Source organism: Anastrepha ludens, chromosome 3 (genome assembly GCF_028408465.1).
Source record: "Anastrepha ludens isolate Willacy chromosome 3, idAnaLude1.1, whole genome shotgun sequence".
In the NCBI taxonomy this organism is placed as follows: Eukaryota; Metazoa; Arthropoda; class Insecta; order Diptera; family Tephritidae; genus Anastrepha; species Anastrepha ludens.
The window spans coordinates 78,959,197-78,973,407 of NC_071499.1; the positions used below are offsets into that span (position 1 = coordinate 78,959,197).

The 14,211-nt window shown below is 35.7% G+C and overlaps 1 protein-coding gene across 2 annotated transcripts in view; it reads left to right on the plus strand.

The window, feature by feature from the left end:
- The window catches only part of LOC128858251 (neprilysin-1), a 72,899-nt gene that overhangs the window by 43,969 nt on the left and 14,719 nt on the right, over positions 1–14,211 (plus strand). For both annotated transcript variants that reach the window (XM_054094368.1, XM_054094367.1), the window contains exon 3: positions 9,521–9,574. In XM_054094368.1, coding sequence (XP_053950343.1) covers positions 9,521–9,574 — 54 coding nt within the window. The remainder of the gene's footprint in view (positions 1–9,520; positions 9,575–14,211) is intronic.

The following is a 14,211-nucleotide window of genomic DNA, read 5'->3' on the forward strand; positions in this document are numbered from 1 at the left end:
TGCAATCTAGCATTGCTGATTTTTTACTGTGACTGACCCTAAGCGTGTGTATGTGTGCGTGTACGATTTTGAAGGGCTTGGCCAACTCTCTGACGACGAGCTTGTGATGCTTGCCTCTCCTGACGAAAGTTATCAGCTTATACCTGCCACTTCTTCTACGTACTGCTGTTGTCAGTCATATAGAAAATGTTAAAATCTCGTTTACATCCTTATGTGTCACTCATCATGTCGCCATAAATGGACTATGAATGGTTGTTATGAGATGAAGTATCTGAAGTTGAGTGTATTTATGTAGTTAAAAGTGCATATGCATGTCCGTTGCTGTTAAACGTTTAAGTATACATTTCTGCACTTTCATTTTGCACTTATTTTAAACATTTTAATTACAGTAATATAAGTACCAGTAAATTGGTTAAAATAATGGGAAAACCGACATTTTCATCATAAATCCTGGACTACAAAAGCATTATTTTCTACCACTTATTTCAACAAAATGGTGTGGAAGCGCTAGTAGGATTTTGGATGAAACACCACTTTAACCACTTATTTCGTGACTAGAGCCATTTTAGTGGCTCTTTTGAGTACTATAACCCTTTCTCAAGCGAAAAGTATTCTTAACGATTTTAAAATGGCACTTAATGCCCAAGCTTTGTAAAGGAATCAGGATCATAACTAAATCAGGTTTTACTAAAAAAAAATGTAATGGGATTCTGAAAAAATTGTACGCAAACAGCAAGTAATTTGTTACTCTATATCAGGTTCGTTTATCAATTTGAGGTTGTGGATATTTTTTTAGAAAATATTTTCTAGAAAATTAAGAGTGATCTTTCGGCGTTATATTAATTTATTAATATTTAATTTACAGCAAGTTCTGTCAGGCCTGTATTGATGATTTTACACTTCCATGACCTGAAATGCACTCGAATTCTGGCCACTGCCTGCCAGGGGCGACTGTTGTTAACAAATATTAGCGTATTATGGTGATGCTTCATATCCATTCACTGGATCGGTGCTATAATGACTTGGCCACAAAGCACCACGTATGTCTTTTAACTAGTCTGCGTGTCTACTATTCGGGAGAGCCCGGGTTTCCACACTGTAGGCGGAAACCCCAAATGATAGAAAGGTTTTTCCTAATAGCGGTTGGCCAACGGAAGGCAATGGCAACCTGCCGATTACATTTCTGAAATTACAAAGCTCCTCATTAAATTTCATCTGCCGTGCGGAGTCGGCTTAAAACTGTAGGTGCCTCCATTTCTGGAACAACATCAAGACGCATGCCAAAAATAGAAGGAGGAGCTCGTCCAAACACTAGCATCTAGGATATAATCAGAACGCTATTAACTTTGACGAAAGGCTGCCAGTAACATACCAGCTTGATCAAAAAACAATTTTTTTTTGTTAGGTTGCCACATCTGTGATTAACATTTACACCAAAATTTCATCGCTGTTACTTGAAATTTGTAAAAGTTACGATGTCTTCAGTAAATTTACCTCTGCGCGTGTTTTTGTTCTTTTACAGTTTTAAAAATGGATTTGAATTTACAACAACGAGTTTGTAATAAATTTTGTGTTAAAAATGGATTCAATGAATTCAACGTTACAAAAATATTGGGAAGCTGTTTCGGTAACGATACTCTAAAGATAAAAAAAACAACTGTTTATAAGTTGCATAAACTCTTCAGAAGATATCGTGTGCCCAACGAGGATGACAAACACAGCGCCAGGCCCTCGACATCAAAAACTGATGAAAACATCAATAAAGTGAAAGAAAAGTCACGAAGTGAACAATAACTACAAATTAATCATCAGGGAGCTTGCAGAGAACTTGAACATTGCTTATGGATCCGTTCAGAATATTGTAGCTAATGATTTGGGTGTGCGTTGTGTTGCTGCAAAATTGGTCCCAAAGGACATGAACTTCTTGCAAAAAAGGGACAGCGTTGATATCGCTAAAAACTTGATTTCCAAAGTCAAATTCGACCCAACATTAAAAAAACGCAACATTGATAGAGACGTGGCTACGAGGATTTATGAGTACGACACGCAATCCAGATATCAGGCATGTGAGTGGAGAACTCCGAATGAACCGAGACCAAAAAATCATGTATTTTCAGTTCAAAAAGAAACCGATTCTCACGGTTTTTATGGACTATAACGGACTATGGGCCAAAGTTATCCCATTGGTTCTACACAGCCATTGTAAGACCGATAGTAACATATGCTGCACTAGTCTGGTGGTCTGCTACGGAAAAGAATTACAACCAAACCAAAGTAAACATGATACAAAGATCAGCATTTACCTTATGCACAGGAGCGCTTAGCACCAGTTCTACTGAAGCGCTTAACATGCTAACACATCTGTTACCATTAGACTTACACACAAAAATAATTGTCTCACCACGCTACTCAGAGATATAGAAGGCTGGACCACAATATTGTGCGGTCACAGTAAGATTCCCCTACAGGGACCCTCACTGCTCGAAAACAAATCAGTCTTCACAAACCCCGACCTCAACTTCAAGGAAGACTTTACGGTTCATTTTCCACCGAGAGCCGAATGGAGGAAAGGGAAAGTGATTGGTAGATTCGATGCCGAAATCTACAATAGCGGTTCTAAGATGAACTGTGGTGTGGGAACTGGCCTCCATTCGGAACCGCTTAACTTATCCAAATCAATTCAACTTCCTCACTATGCCAGCGTGCTCGAGGCAGAAGTATTAGCAATCAGGGAAGCTTGCAAATCGCTAAAACACTACAAAGAAATTGGTGCAAGAGTAGCTATATTTCAAGACAGTCAAGCAGCTATCAAGACCTTCGATTCCAATTCCATTTCATCCAAGCTACTTTTACAGTGTAGAGATGAACTAGAACTGCTTGATCATTAGCTTCAAATGGAAGCAACTAGCTACCTGTACTACAACAAGAAAAACATAGTTGGGACTCTCCCGCCCAAATATCTCACGTATGACTGCAACCCTTACAGGTCACTGGAAGGTAAGGGATCATGCAGCCATACTTAACCTTCCTTTCAATCCCATCTGCAAAACCTGTCAGACGGAAAGAAGGTCTTTTCCACTATTTAAGCGAATGTCCAGGCTTAGCTAAAAAATGTACCTACTGTTATATCTGGATCTCATGAAATGGATCTGAAAAACAAAAAACAAAAAAAAACGACGTCCCACGATAACAGTGGTAGTAAAACGACGCTAGTCGCTAATTAAGATTATTTCAGTAGAAATACTCAACCGCTTTAACAACAACAACGGTATTGGGCTCCACGAATTTTTGCCAGATCAGCCAGTTAGTAGGGAAATAAAGGACTTGTGAAAAAACAACTCGTCGATTTTGCACCATGATAACACACTGTCTCACACTGTGATCTACATCCGTGAATTTTTGACCCAGAACGAAACGAATACCATCCAACAGCCATCGAATTCACTTGATATGCGATTTTTTTCTGTTTGACCGATCCACTGTTTCTGTTTTAAAAAACCACTACAGAGAACCCGTTTTAGCAGCTGAAAGCAAGTAATGGAAGATGGAAAAAGCTCTGAGGTCTCTACCGAAAATAGAGTTCCAGAAATGTTGGAGCTGGATCAAACGCTGGCATAAGTGTGGATACTTTAAAGGCGAGGAATAAACTTGTATTTTGTATTATCTAATATATACCGGCAACTTTTTGATCAAGGTGGTGTCGGATTTTCGTACAAATTAAGGAATATATTATAAAAATTTTATCTTTTTTTGGTTTTCTCAGTAAGTATTTTCATACTTGTTGTCGGCACTGTTTTCACACTTCAACTCATTTTACATAGCATATTTGCGTGTTATATGTATGTACATATGTACATACGTACAATATTGATTTTATATATTAGTTTTTTATCTGCTACTATCACTGCGTGCACCTGATTGAATCCTTTAATAAATTGAGTGAAGTTTTTCGTTACAAGTCATTGATATGGCTTGGCCTTTGTTTAGCTAACACATCTCGAAGTGGCTGCGGTTGTTCCGTATTTTAGTTCACAAACTAAAAGTGCATGCATACGTTTATACATACATACAAAGTAAGTTTATAGGGTAAAGCATCATAGATGTAACATACGTACGAGTACATTTATGTATATATAGTTTTAAGTATCCATACGTACGTTTTTATGAAAAAATCATAACTAAATTAATGTTTATAGTTTCTTTAGAAGCAATCTTAACTCATCTGCTGTCCTTTATTGTGTACAAGTTTATAAGAATTCAAACTCAGCTTCTGAGATCAAGCTCCTATCCTATGAGTAAGAGCTGGCAAGTTTTTTAACTTATACGAGTGTGTCTATAAAAACCGGCGTCTGTCGTAGCCGTGCTTGACTACCATTTAAGAGTGCGTAGGTTCAAATCTTCGTGCATAAAACAGCAAATAACCCTCCGATGTTCATATGGGTCTGGCCAGACCCATTCGATCTTTAAATGTATGTAGATCTTTTATTTTTAATATCTGAAGCTTCTTAATCCATGACTTCCTAAAATGTAGTGTGCTGAACACAATGAAGTAACAAAATTAAGATTTTTGCTATATTTGTTGTAAAAATAATAATTTAAACTAATTTCGTTAATTAAGCTCACATGGGTATGTGCAGACCCATATAAGCTTCTCATGTAAATTGGTTAACCGGTAGGTGTAAACAACTAAACTGTTAGCGGAGGCAGCGGCAGAGATAATTTTTTAGTTGACATTTGAAAATTAAAGTGTTTTTTAATTAGTGGGAATAAAATGGAACAAGTAAATGGTTGAAGTTGATGTGATGACGCGTTTGCTTCGTAAGCTAAGTGCAGCAAATGTGAGTCCGGAAGAACGTCAGCGACTTCAGGCACAAATTCAAGAAATTATGGGACAGGAGTCCGATCCATTTCAAACAAGTGGCGACGTAGAAGATGATGAATATTTTCCAGATGAAGATGACTTCGGTGAAGCATCAGATATAGAACAGGAATCGAGTTAGAGGCTGTTCTGGATGAAAACCATGATGATATTGGGGATTTGTATAGGGAAGCTATCGCCCTTCAGGTTTCAACCACAATGGAATCATGCAGCACATCTATTACCCAGGGCCTTATATACAGGTCGAAAGATGGTAAGATGTGGAATTCAAATCCTCCACCACCTGGAAGGCCTCGTTGTCACAATGTTACAACTTTTACTTGTAAAGGGACACTACGAGGAGCGTCACCGAGTCATAAAGCTCTTTTCAAGCTATTGCTGTCTCCTGAAATCGTAAGTATCATTGTGCGGGAAACCAACAGAAAAGCCGTTGAAGCGTTTCGTCTATGGGATGAAAAGCATCCCAGTAATAAACAGCGTTCTTGGGTAATGACTAACGAAGACGAAATGTATGCTTTTTTTGGGATGCTACTTATTGCTGGTGTATTCCACTCAAATTCTCAGCCAGCGAAAGAATTGTGGGCCAGTTACAATATGCCAATTTATAAGGCAACTATGTCATTGAATCGGTTTAAGAGCTTAACTACTTTCATCCGTTTCGATAACAGTGGTGCTCGTGTTGAGAGGTTGAAGCAAAGCAAATCTGCTGCCCTGGACGATGTATGGCTCTTGCTGATGGCCAATTTAGAGAAAGCATACACTCCGGATTGTCATGTAACCGTCGATGAACAGTTATTTCCATATCGTGGGCGCACTCGACTCTGTTTCAAACCTCCCTTTGAAAGGTATAATTTATACCGGAAAACCACCAGGTGGCCAGCGAGAAACGAATCAAGGTGAACGGGTCGTCAAGAAATTGATGGAAAATTATATGGACGACTGTTTATGCTGACAATTTTTTTTTCAACATACAACTTGGCAGAAATGTTGATGGATCGTAGAGTGGCTTTCGTCGGTACCGTAAGAAAAAATAAGACTTTCATTCCGCATGAATTGCTTAACCCGAAGCGTGATGTTAAAAGCACTTTATTTTGTTATCACAATAATAATATCGCTCTGTGCTCGTATATGGCAAAGCCAAAAAAGCCGGTAGTTATGTTATCCACTGCCCATTACCGGCAAAGCACCGATCCATTGAAAGAATTCAAGCCAGATCAAATTTTGGACTACAATAAATTTAAAGCGGGGGTAGATACAATGGATCAAATGTTGACTGGCTATTCGTGCAAACGCTCCACAAACCGTTGGCCACTGGCAATGTTTTATAATATGCTTGATATTGCCGGTTTGGCCTCATTCATCATCTATGACGAGCAAAGCAGAGTAATAAGAGGCGCTCATTTATCATTAAATTGGCACGGCAGCTAGTTATCCCACATATGACGAAACGGGCGACTAACCCATTAGTATGGAGGGTTATGCTCATATTAGACAAGCAATGAATCTTTTCAATATCAAGGTGAGTATGAATTATATACACACCTACATATATCTCCGCGTATAAAGATATGTGTATGCATGTATTCATATTTACTAATTTAAAATAAATTATTTCGCTACTTTTAGGTACCGGAATCTTGTCCATCGACATCAGATGCAGCACAGCAACAATTATATGCTCAAGTTGCTTCAACACGGTCATCGTGCTACCATTGTGCTGCTTCTTCTTCGAAAAAGCGACGTAAAACTCGTTATAACTGCAGCAAATGTAATCGTCCCATATGTCTTAATGAACATTCCATGCAACTATATAGTTGTAAACCCAATTGCTCTTCGTAATTAATACTAATCCGTTCAAATAAATAAATAAAATTATTTTTAAAACCGTATTTCTTACATTATTTGTATGGGTCTGGGCAGACCCTTATGATGCACTTACCGCATCATAAGGCACCGAACATCGGAGGGATAATAGAAAAAGTCATTTTCTAATAGCAGTCGCCCCTCGGCATGCAATGAAAAACCTGTATTTCTGCCATGAAAAAGTTCCTCTTATTTGCCGATCGGAGTCGGCTTAAAATTGTAGGTCCCTCCATTTGTGGGAGGAGCTCCGCCAAAACAGAAGTGTACGCGCCAACTATTTCTTTTTTTATTTATGCCTCTAAAACCCTCCTTTTATTCAGAAAATTAAACACTAAAACTTGTTAGGCTGTTGGGTTGATTGAGAATGAAATCAAATAAATAATTGAAAGTGCACGCAGTTTGATTCATAATATTGTATTTAAGCATGATCTTCCTACTAAGACGGAGATTCAGACTTTTCTTCTTCTTCTGCAGTCAGATGTCTGAAAGTTTGTTTGGAAAAACTCAAAAAACTTTAACTTTAAACTTTGTTCTTAACTGGAGCATGAGCCATTTATTTATTATACTGCTCTGATTATCTAGAATTCTCCCCGTGCTTATACAACTTGCTCTGTCTGGTAGTTCACGTACTTAACCAAGCTGCCAAGCTAAGTACGTATTTTTTGAAATCTGAGCATTTACTAAACTAACAATTTAGCTTACCCTGTCTTTAAAGATATTCAGAAGCCTTTTAAAAAACATTTGTGGATCAACATCAAGGCATAAACCACAAATTAGAGGAGAAGCTGGGCCCAATAAAGAGTATACATATATACATATAGGTATATGTATCATGTAGTAATAAATAAAATTTTCGTGTTCTTTCCTCAGTATATTTTCTCAAAATGATGCAAAAGTCCAATATTTTCTTCCCAAAAAAACAAGTGTTGCTGAGCGTTATCGCGCTGGATTTAACTTATCAGTATAGACAACAATGTCAAAATTGTTGGGCGAGAACTTTGTTACAAAAAATAGAAGTAAATCGTTAAATTGTATTATGTTCAAGATATATGCATGTAATTTGTAGAAGTCTGAATTTTTTTCGTTCTAATATAAAATGATATATGCAACATTTTAGTGACATTTTTTTCGTGTAAAGAAATCACTTTGAATGTACCTCCCCGATATTTACCGCCTTCTCTCTCTTCTCTAAAAGCAGTCCACTCTCTTCCTAAGCTGAAAACAACGTTTTACGAAAAGGTTTCTTGAGAATAAATTCGCTTTCAATTGGAATGTCCAATAAGCTATTTGAGTAGTTGTGCTTTGGATGCTTGGTGGACTTCAGGCTGCCATTAGGTAAGGCTTCACAGCAATCAGTCCGAAAGCACCAAAAATCTTTGGCTGCAGTTAAAGCGATGTGGTTGACGGTAGAATCCATCATTGGCTAATACATATTATCCGCCCGCTAAGTAGCCGTTCCCATACGATGTTGTCAAGCCCAGTCGATATCTGAACTTTGCCAGGATTCTTATTACGATCTGTGATGTATTCGCACGATTTCGTAGAAAAGCTTTGCCGACCATGTTAGTCTAGCTCTGTTTAGTGCAAATAAAGTGTTATGCTTCTTCTTCTTCGTATTTAAAGCTATGATTAAAGTTTACTGAGTGCACTCCCAATATATTTTCATGTGTGCCAATTATACATTCTCCTGTATGTGTCCTTGTAATAAAGGTAATTTGAGTTCTCTTTAAACCTAAAGCTGATATCAGAGCGAGCACTAAAACCAATGCGATAATATGCCACTACTTCACGCTATAAACTGCTGTAGGTGTATTCTTTTGGATAAGGGCAAAATATGTTAGAGTGAGAACGAGAAGCGGTTTTCGGTAGAGCAAAGCATGATGCAGAATTCAGACCGTTAACCGGCTCTCAGAGATTTTGAAGGAATCAGCTGATATGCTGACGTAACAGGAGATTTGACATTGGTTTTATTGCAAAGGAGATCAGAAATAACTAAGATTTTTTTGGTGATATTTAAAAAAATCTCACAGCCATCGCTCATGTCCCTTTGTTGTCGTCTGAACCACGGACTGATTCTGAGAGCGTAATGAAATGAGCGTGTGAAATGGGCTGTAAAGTCCCCTATGACGTGGTAGTCGAAGTTACTGTCACAAGTTTGCTTGAGATGGCCAAACCTTGAGTTGAACCAAACAATAGATATTAATTTAAAGATGCTGCATAGCTGCTTTTATGTCTAATGTTGTGGGACCAAATAAGTAAAAATTACTAAAATCTTTACCTGATTTTAAATCTAAAAAAAAAGAGTGGGAACGCTTGGGAAACACAATGAAACAATCAATTAAACATTATTTACGAAAATTAGTTATTTAACACAATCTGCTGCCATCATTCAAATTGTAAAATCAACAACTTATTCAACAGGCCGCTCTATTTTGCTGATTTCACTCTGACATCTTATAGCATTGCTCCTCACTTGAACAATTATCGCTTGAAGCTTCGTTGAGTAGTGTCCACTTTGACATCAACCCAAAAGCACAGAAATATAGAATATATATTGTCATAGTTTAAAAATATGCGTATAACTCATTTAAAGATTTTCGTATGTTCGACACGCAAGCCTTATATTTTCAGGACTAATTGATTGTCTTTAGATATTTTTCTGGAGGAACTGTATGGTTGCCTGGATGATCAGCACTTCCAATTATTCTTTCCGTAGTTTTACTTTAAATGACTTATCCAGTAAATATAAAAACTCACTTCTTTCCCATACTTTTGCAGGTGTGAAAATTCGTCAACGAGATGTTTGCCTGACAGAGGATTGCGTCCGAACAGGTAATACAAGATACATACACATGGGTATACAAGATATGAAACATACACGCGACATATTACAAGGTTATGTGTTTAATTTTATTTTATACTTAACAAAATATAGTTTAGTTTAACAAAAACCATTTCACTCAAAGTTTGAAACTTTGTAGAAAACTTAAGAACTTCAACAAAATTTCAAAAGTTTTGATGCTAATTCAATTTCGGTATGATAAAATGGAAGTTTAAGGTGGCTTTAATCAGTGCTATGCATCTTCTTCCATACAACAAATACTGAACAATTTTTTGAACCACTTGAAATTTTTACTTTATTGTAAAAAAATTCAATGGGCTATAAAACTGTATACTCGAAAGTTTTCTAAATGCTTGAAATTTTCATGTTAATTCGTTTAATTTTTTGAAACTTTATACAAAGTTTGATACTTTAAATTACACGGTTTTTGTTAAACTATAAATTATATTTTTATAAAAAAACATTAAATTAAAAATAAATAAATATTCAAAACTTTGCAAAATGTCGCACTGCTATTATGGTCAGAACACTGGCGTGAATGCACATTGGGGAATTAAATTGATATTAATTTAAACCTTAATACACCCCGTGTGCATACCATATACATACATGTACAGTAAAAGCGTATGTTTCATTTTTTATTTATGCACATACATACCCACATAACAATGCATTTATATTCATATTCGTATAATTAAAAACATACCTTGGTTATGTTTAATTAATTACTGAGTATCAGTCATTGACTGATAGAGATCATTAGCGTTCGTGCGAATAATATGTAAATTGCCATTATTATAAATTTGTGTCATCAATCTTTGAAAGACGAAAAAATTGTTGTAAAAAAACAAATTTGCTCTTACATACAAGGTGGCGCAAAATTAATAATCCCAATTTAATTTTGAAAACCTTTTTATTAAATAAAAAAAATTAATTTGAATGAATATCTTTATTTTGACCTTTGCGCACTTCATTGCTTGTCTGTTTGTGTACTGCAGATGTCTCACACAAGCGTCAAATATGATTCGCGTAAGACACCATTTGCAAAATTATAAATCTTCCGATACATATTTGTATCTGCTGAAAAATGGAAATTTATCTGTTGGCGTAAAATATTGCGCTGATAGTATAGATTGTTTTTCTAGCAGCATGAGAACTATCGATATCGATAACTATAGTTTGGCAGCTGAGAATGGAAAATTGATATTTCTGTTCAGTAAGGTTTGTAAGTCATCATGAATTGTTTAACGTCAGCCTCGCATCAAATTACGGAAATTTACTATGGAACAAATAAATCGCTTTGCAAAGTTCATAGAGCACTGGCGAATTCATCGAATTCATATTTATTTCGAAGTGTGGAAGGAGCTGTCGTTACGGTGAACCGCGAGCGCTATGGAGTCTTGCTGACTGAATTTTCGTTTCTAAAAATTAATCAGTTATATAGCGACAACATTTTGTTCTAATGAGACGACGCCTACGATGCCTACAGTGCGCTTAACAATCGATTTATTGCAACACAACGCACGAAAAAATTGAGTTTTTGGCAGCGAAAAGAATTTGAATTTTAGAATGGTTTAATGGTTTAACCCAATCGAAAATGTATGGGCACCACTTTCTTAATCGGTTTTAAAAATGGAAGACTGTTTGGTAACGCTAAAACCCTTAGAAGTGCGATTATTGTCGGATGGCCAAAAATGTATCAAAATATTATATTATAAAAAAAAATCGTCAAATCTATGCCTTGACGACCTGAACAAATCATAATCAAATTAACATAATTTGCAAAGCTTCAAATTATAAACTTACCACAAGAATTTTATTTGCTTATTTTAAATATAATAACATTGGTCTTATAATTTTTTCGTTCTATAGATTATACTTTTCCTAATAATTAATTTAAGTTTCATGAAATGTGTGCTTATTTCTGGAAATTTTTAAAATATTTATCATAAATTGTTAGCCCTAAACTGATAATAAAAATCTAAGAAACTTAGTTGGCCTTATAATTTTTTCGTGTGGTGTGTTCAAGCCACTATTGACTTCATACGGCCAGATTTACTAGAAAAAGTAGACAAAAGTTGGACTGATCGAATGGACCGTGTAACTCGTAACTGTGTGTGTTATAATAAAAAAAGAATTCAATCGAACAATATAAGTATTTCTGTTTGAAATTCTCAAATATCATTTGAAATTCTCAAACACCCGATATAATACCGAACAGAATGATATTGAAGTTAACTAAAAATTGTAATATGGAAAATTTAACACGAGATCAAATTAATTAAGGATAATTGTACTGCTCAGCACTTAACAGAGTATGATAGTTGCTTAAATTGTACATGAGAGAATAAAATAACTCACTAGAGTATTCTTTAAAAAGCAAATAATAATGTTTTGATTTGCACAATATTATTAAGTCAAAACTATGAAATTCCTGAATTTATGTAAGCGCGAGCAAAAACCCAAACTACAGCAACAATAGTCTCAGTTACAAATCCAGAAATTTTAAACTAATATACATACATAAGTACTGAGAGTAGAAGCAACAGCAGTAGCAGCAAACAAATATGTAATGTTAACGATGACATCTATGACAACCTTTGTTGTCAACAATGCTCACCATACAACTGTCCCTCCATCTGTCTATATGCCGCTCCAAGCGCATGAATGGATGAAGTAAGTCTTCACCAGACAACTGAAAAACTGGCAAACTGGCAAGCGTTTGTCCAATTCAAAATGCATTTCATGTGTTTTTTAGCCATGTTACAACATGACATTGTCAGCCATTTTGATTGGTGGCACAAACATGTAATTTCCTGAGCAAAACTCTCCAGTGGACTATTTGCTGGTTATACACTTGTACATACATATGTACCTACAGACATGCATAAATGTGCATATATATTAGCTGTTGCTGCCACTGTTCTGACTATTGTTGTCAATGTTGCTCTTGTCGTCAAAAGGTTGTTGCCATAGGTTGCTTTTTATTTTTGTTGTCGCTTATATTATTGTTACTGCTGTAAATGTCATGTGAAAATTTTACATCCTAACATGAAATAAACACATATATGTGCGTGTGTGTTTATTTTGTCATAACTGCCGTCAAGCGAATAAAATGATGTGACGAAAATATTTAAAGCTGCTTGTTTCGGCGGCCGCTGTGGTGAGTGAGTGAGGTTTCGAGTGACTACCGTTCAATGAATCCGGCTTCAAAGCCTACTGTGAATTGGAAATACCAAGTTATTGTAAAATTTTTTTAAATGCGACTAGTGGGAAACCGCCGAGTGTATTTCTGCTATGAGAACGCTTCTCAACAAAAAAACAAACCAACTACTAATGGAGGCTGCATAAAATTGTAGGATTCTCCATTTATAGAACAACGTCAGAATATAATATATTTATATATTACTTCAAATTGACAAACTGGTACACATACAATGTCTAAATTAAAAGTCTACTTGGTTGCTAGAACTTTTACCTTTTAATACGCTCAACTACGTATGTATGTTGTCACATCTATAGCCGGAGGTTGTGATATTTTATAAAGTATGGTACCTTGGAAAACTTTAACTTTAAAAATATAGCTTAACTTTGTTACCACTTGCAAATACTTTGCTCTACGATGCGAAAGATAACAGCGCCAATAAAGGTGACAGTCACAATATGCCGGTTCCTCATGACACACAAGCAAGCAGATACATACTCGTATGTGTGTAGTTGTATGCTTAAAAGTGTACATATGTTGAGTTACATACGCGTGAGCCATAAGCGAACCCATACACGCACACATGCAAGCACGCACAAATTGTCAGTGGTAGTTCATAAATCGCTTCATATCTACAAACACTTATTTAATAACACACCACAGTTCTACCGGGCGTATGAGTAACATATAGTAAAACTCCTGTGCATATGACATATTATGTACGAGTATTGTAGGTAAAGTACGCTATGTATGTATATAAAGTAAAGTTCTGCTACGCACATCAACGACCAAAACCCATTTACCCTGACCTCTTTCGATAAAGAATACACTGACACTTGCGCATTTCCTTGTTTTTAAACTTAACTTCTCAATGAATACTAAAAGGGGTAGGGCTACTCTCGTGTATAGGTACATTTGTAAAATGCGGCACATTACTTGTTTGCTTAAGTATACGTGTTGTATAACTAGTATAAATGTCATATAGCACTTATTATATTAAACAATATATTGAACTAATAGAAACCCTTTTAAAATTTAATTTTACCACAGCAATAATGTAAATTTATTGAATTATAATTTTTTTCCAGCAGAAACATTTTTATTAATTTCAGTAGATTGGAACTCAATTTAGTCAATTTATTTAAAAGTGAAAGCGCACATTTGAATAATTTTACTTTCATAGCTTTTCTTGCTGTTTATTAGAAATAAAAATATAATAATTTAGTTTTCAATATTAAAAAAAACTCTACAGAAATGGTTGATGATTTTACCTCTCTCTATCCGATAGCAAGCCAACAGTAAATGTGAAATGATAGATGCAATAGTAAATGAATACTCTTTACTAAACTTACAAAAGCTTATCTAAAATATAATAGTAACATCTTCTTCTTCTTCTTGATTGGCGCGCTAACCACTTACACG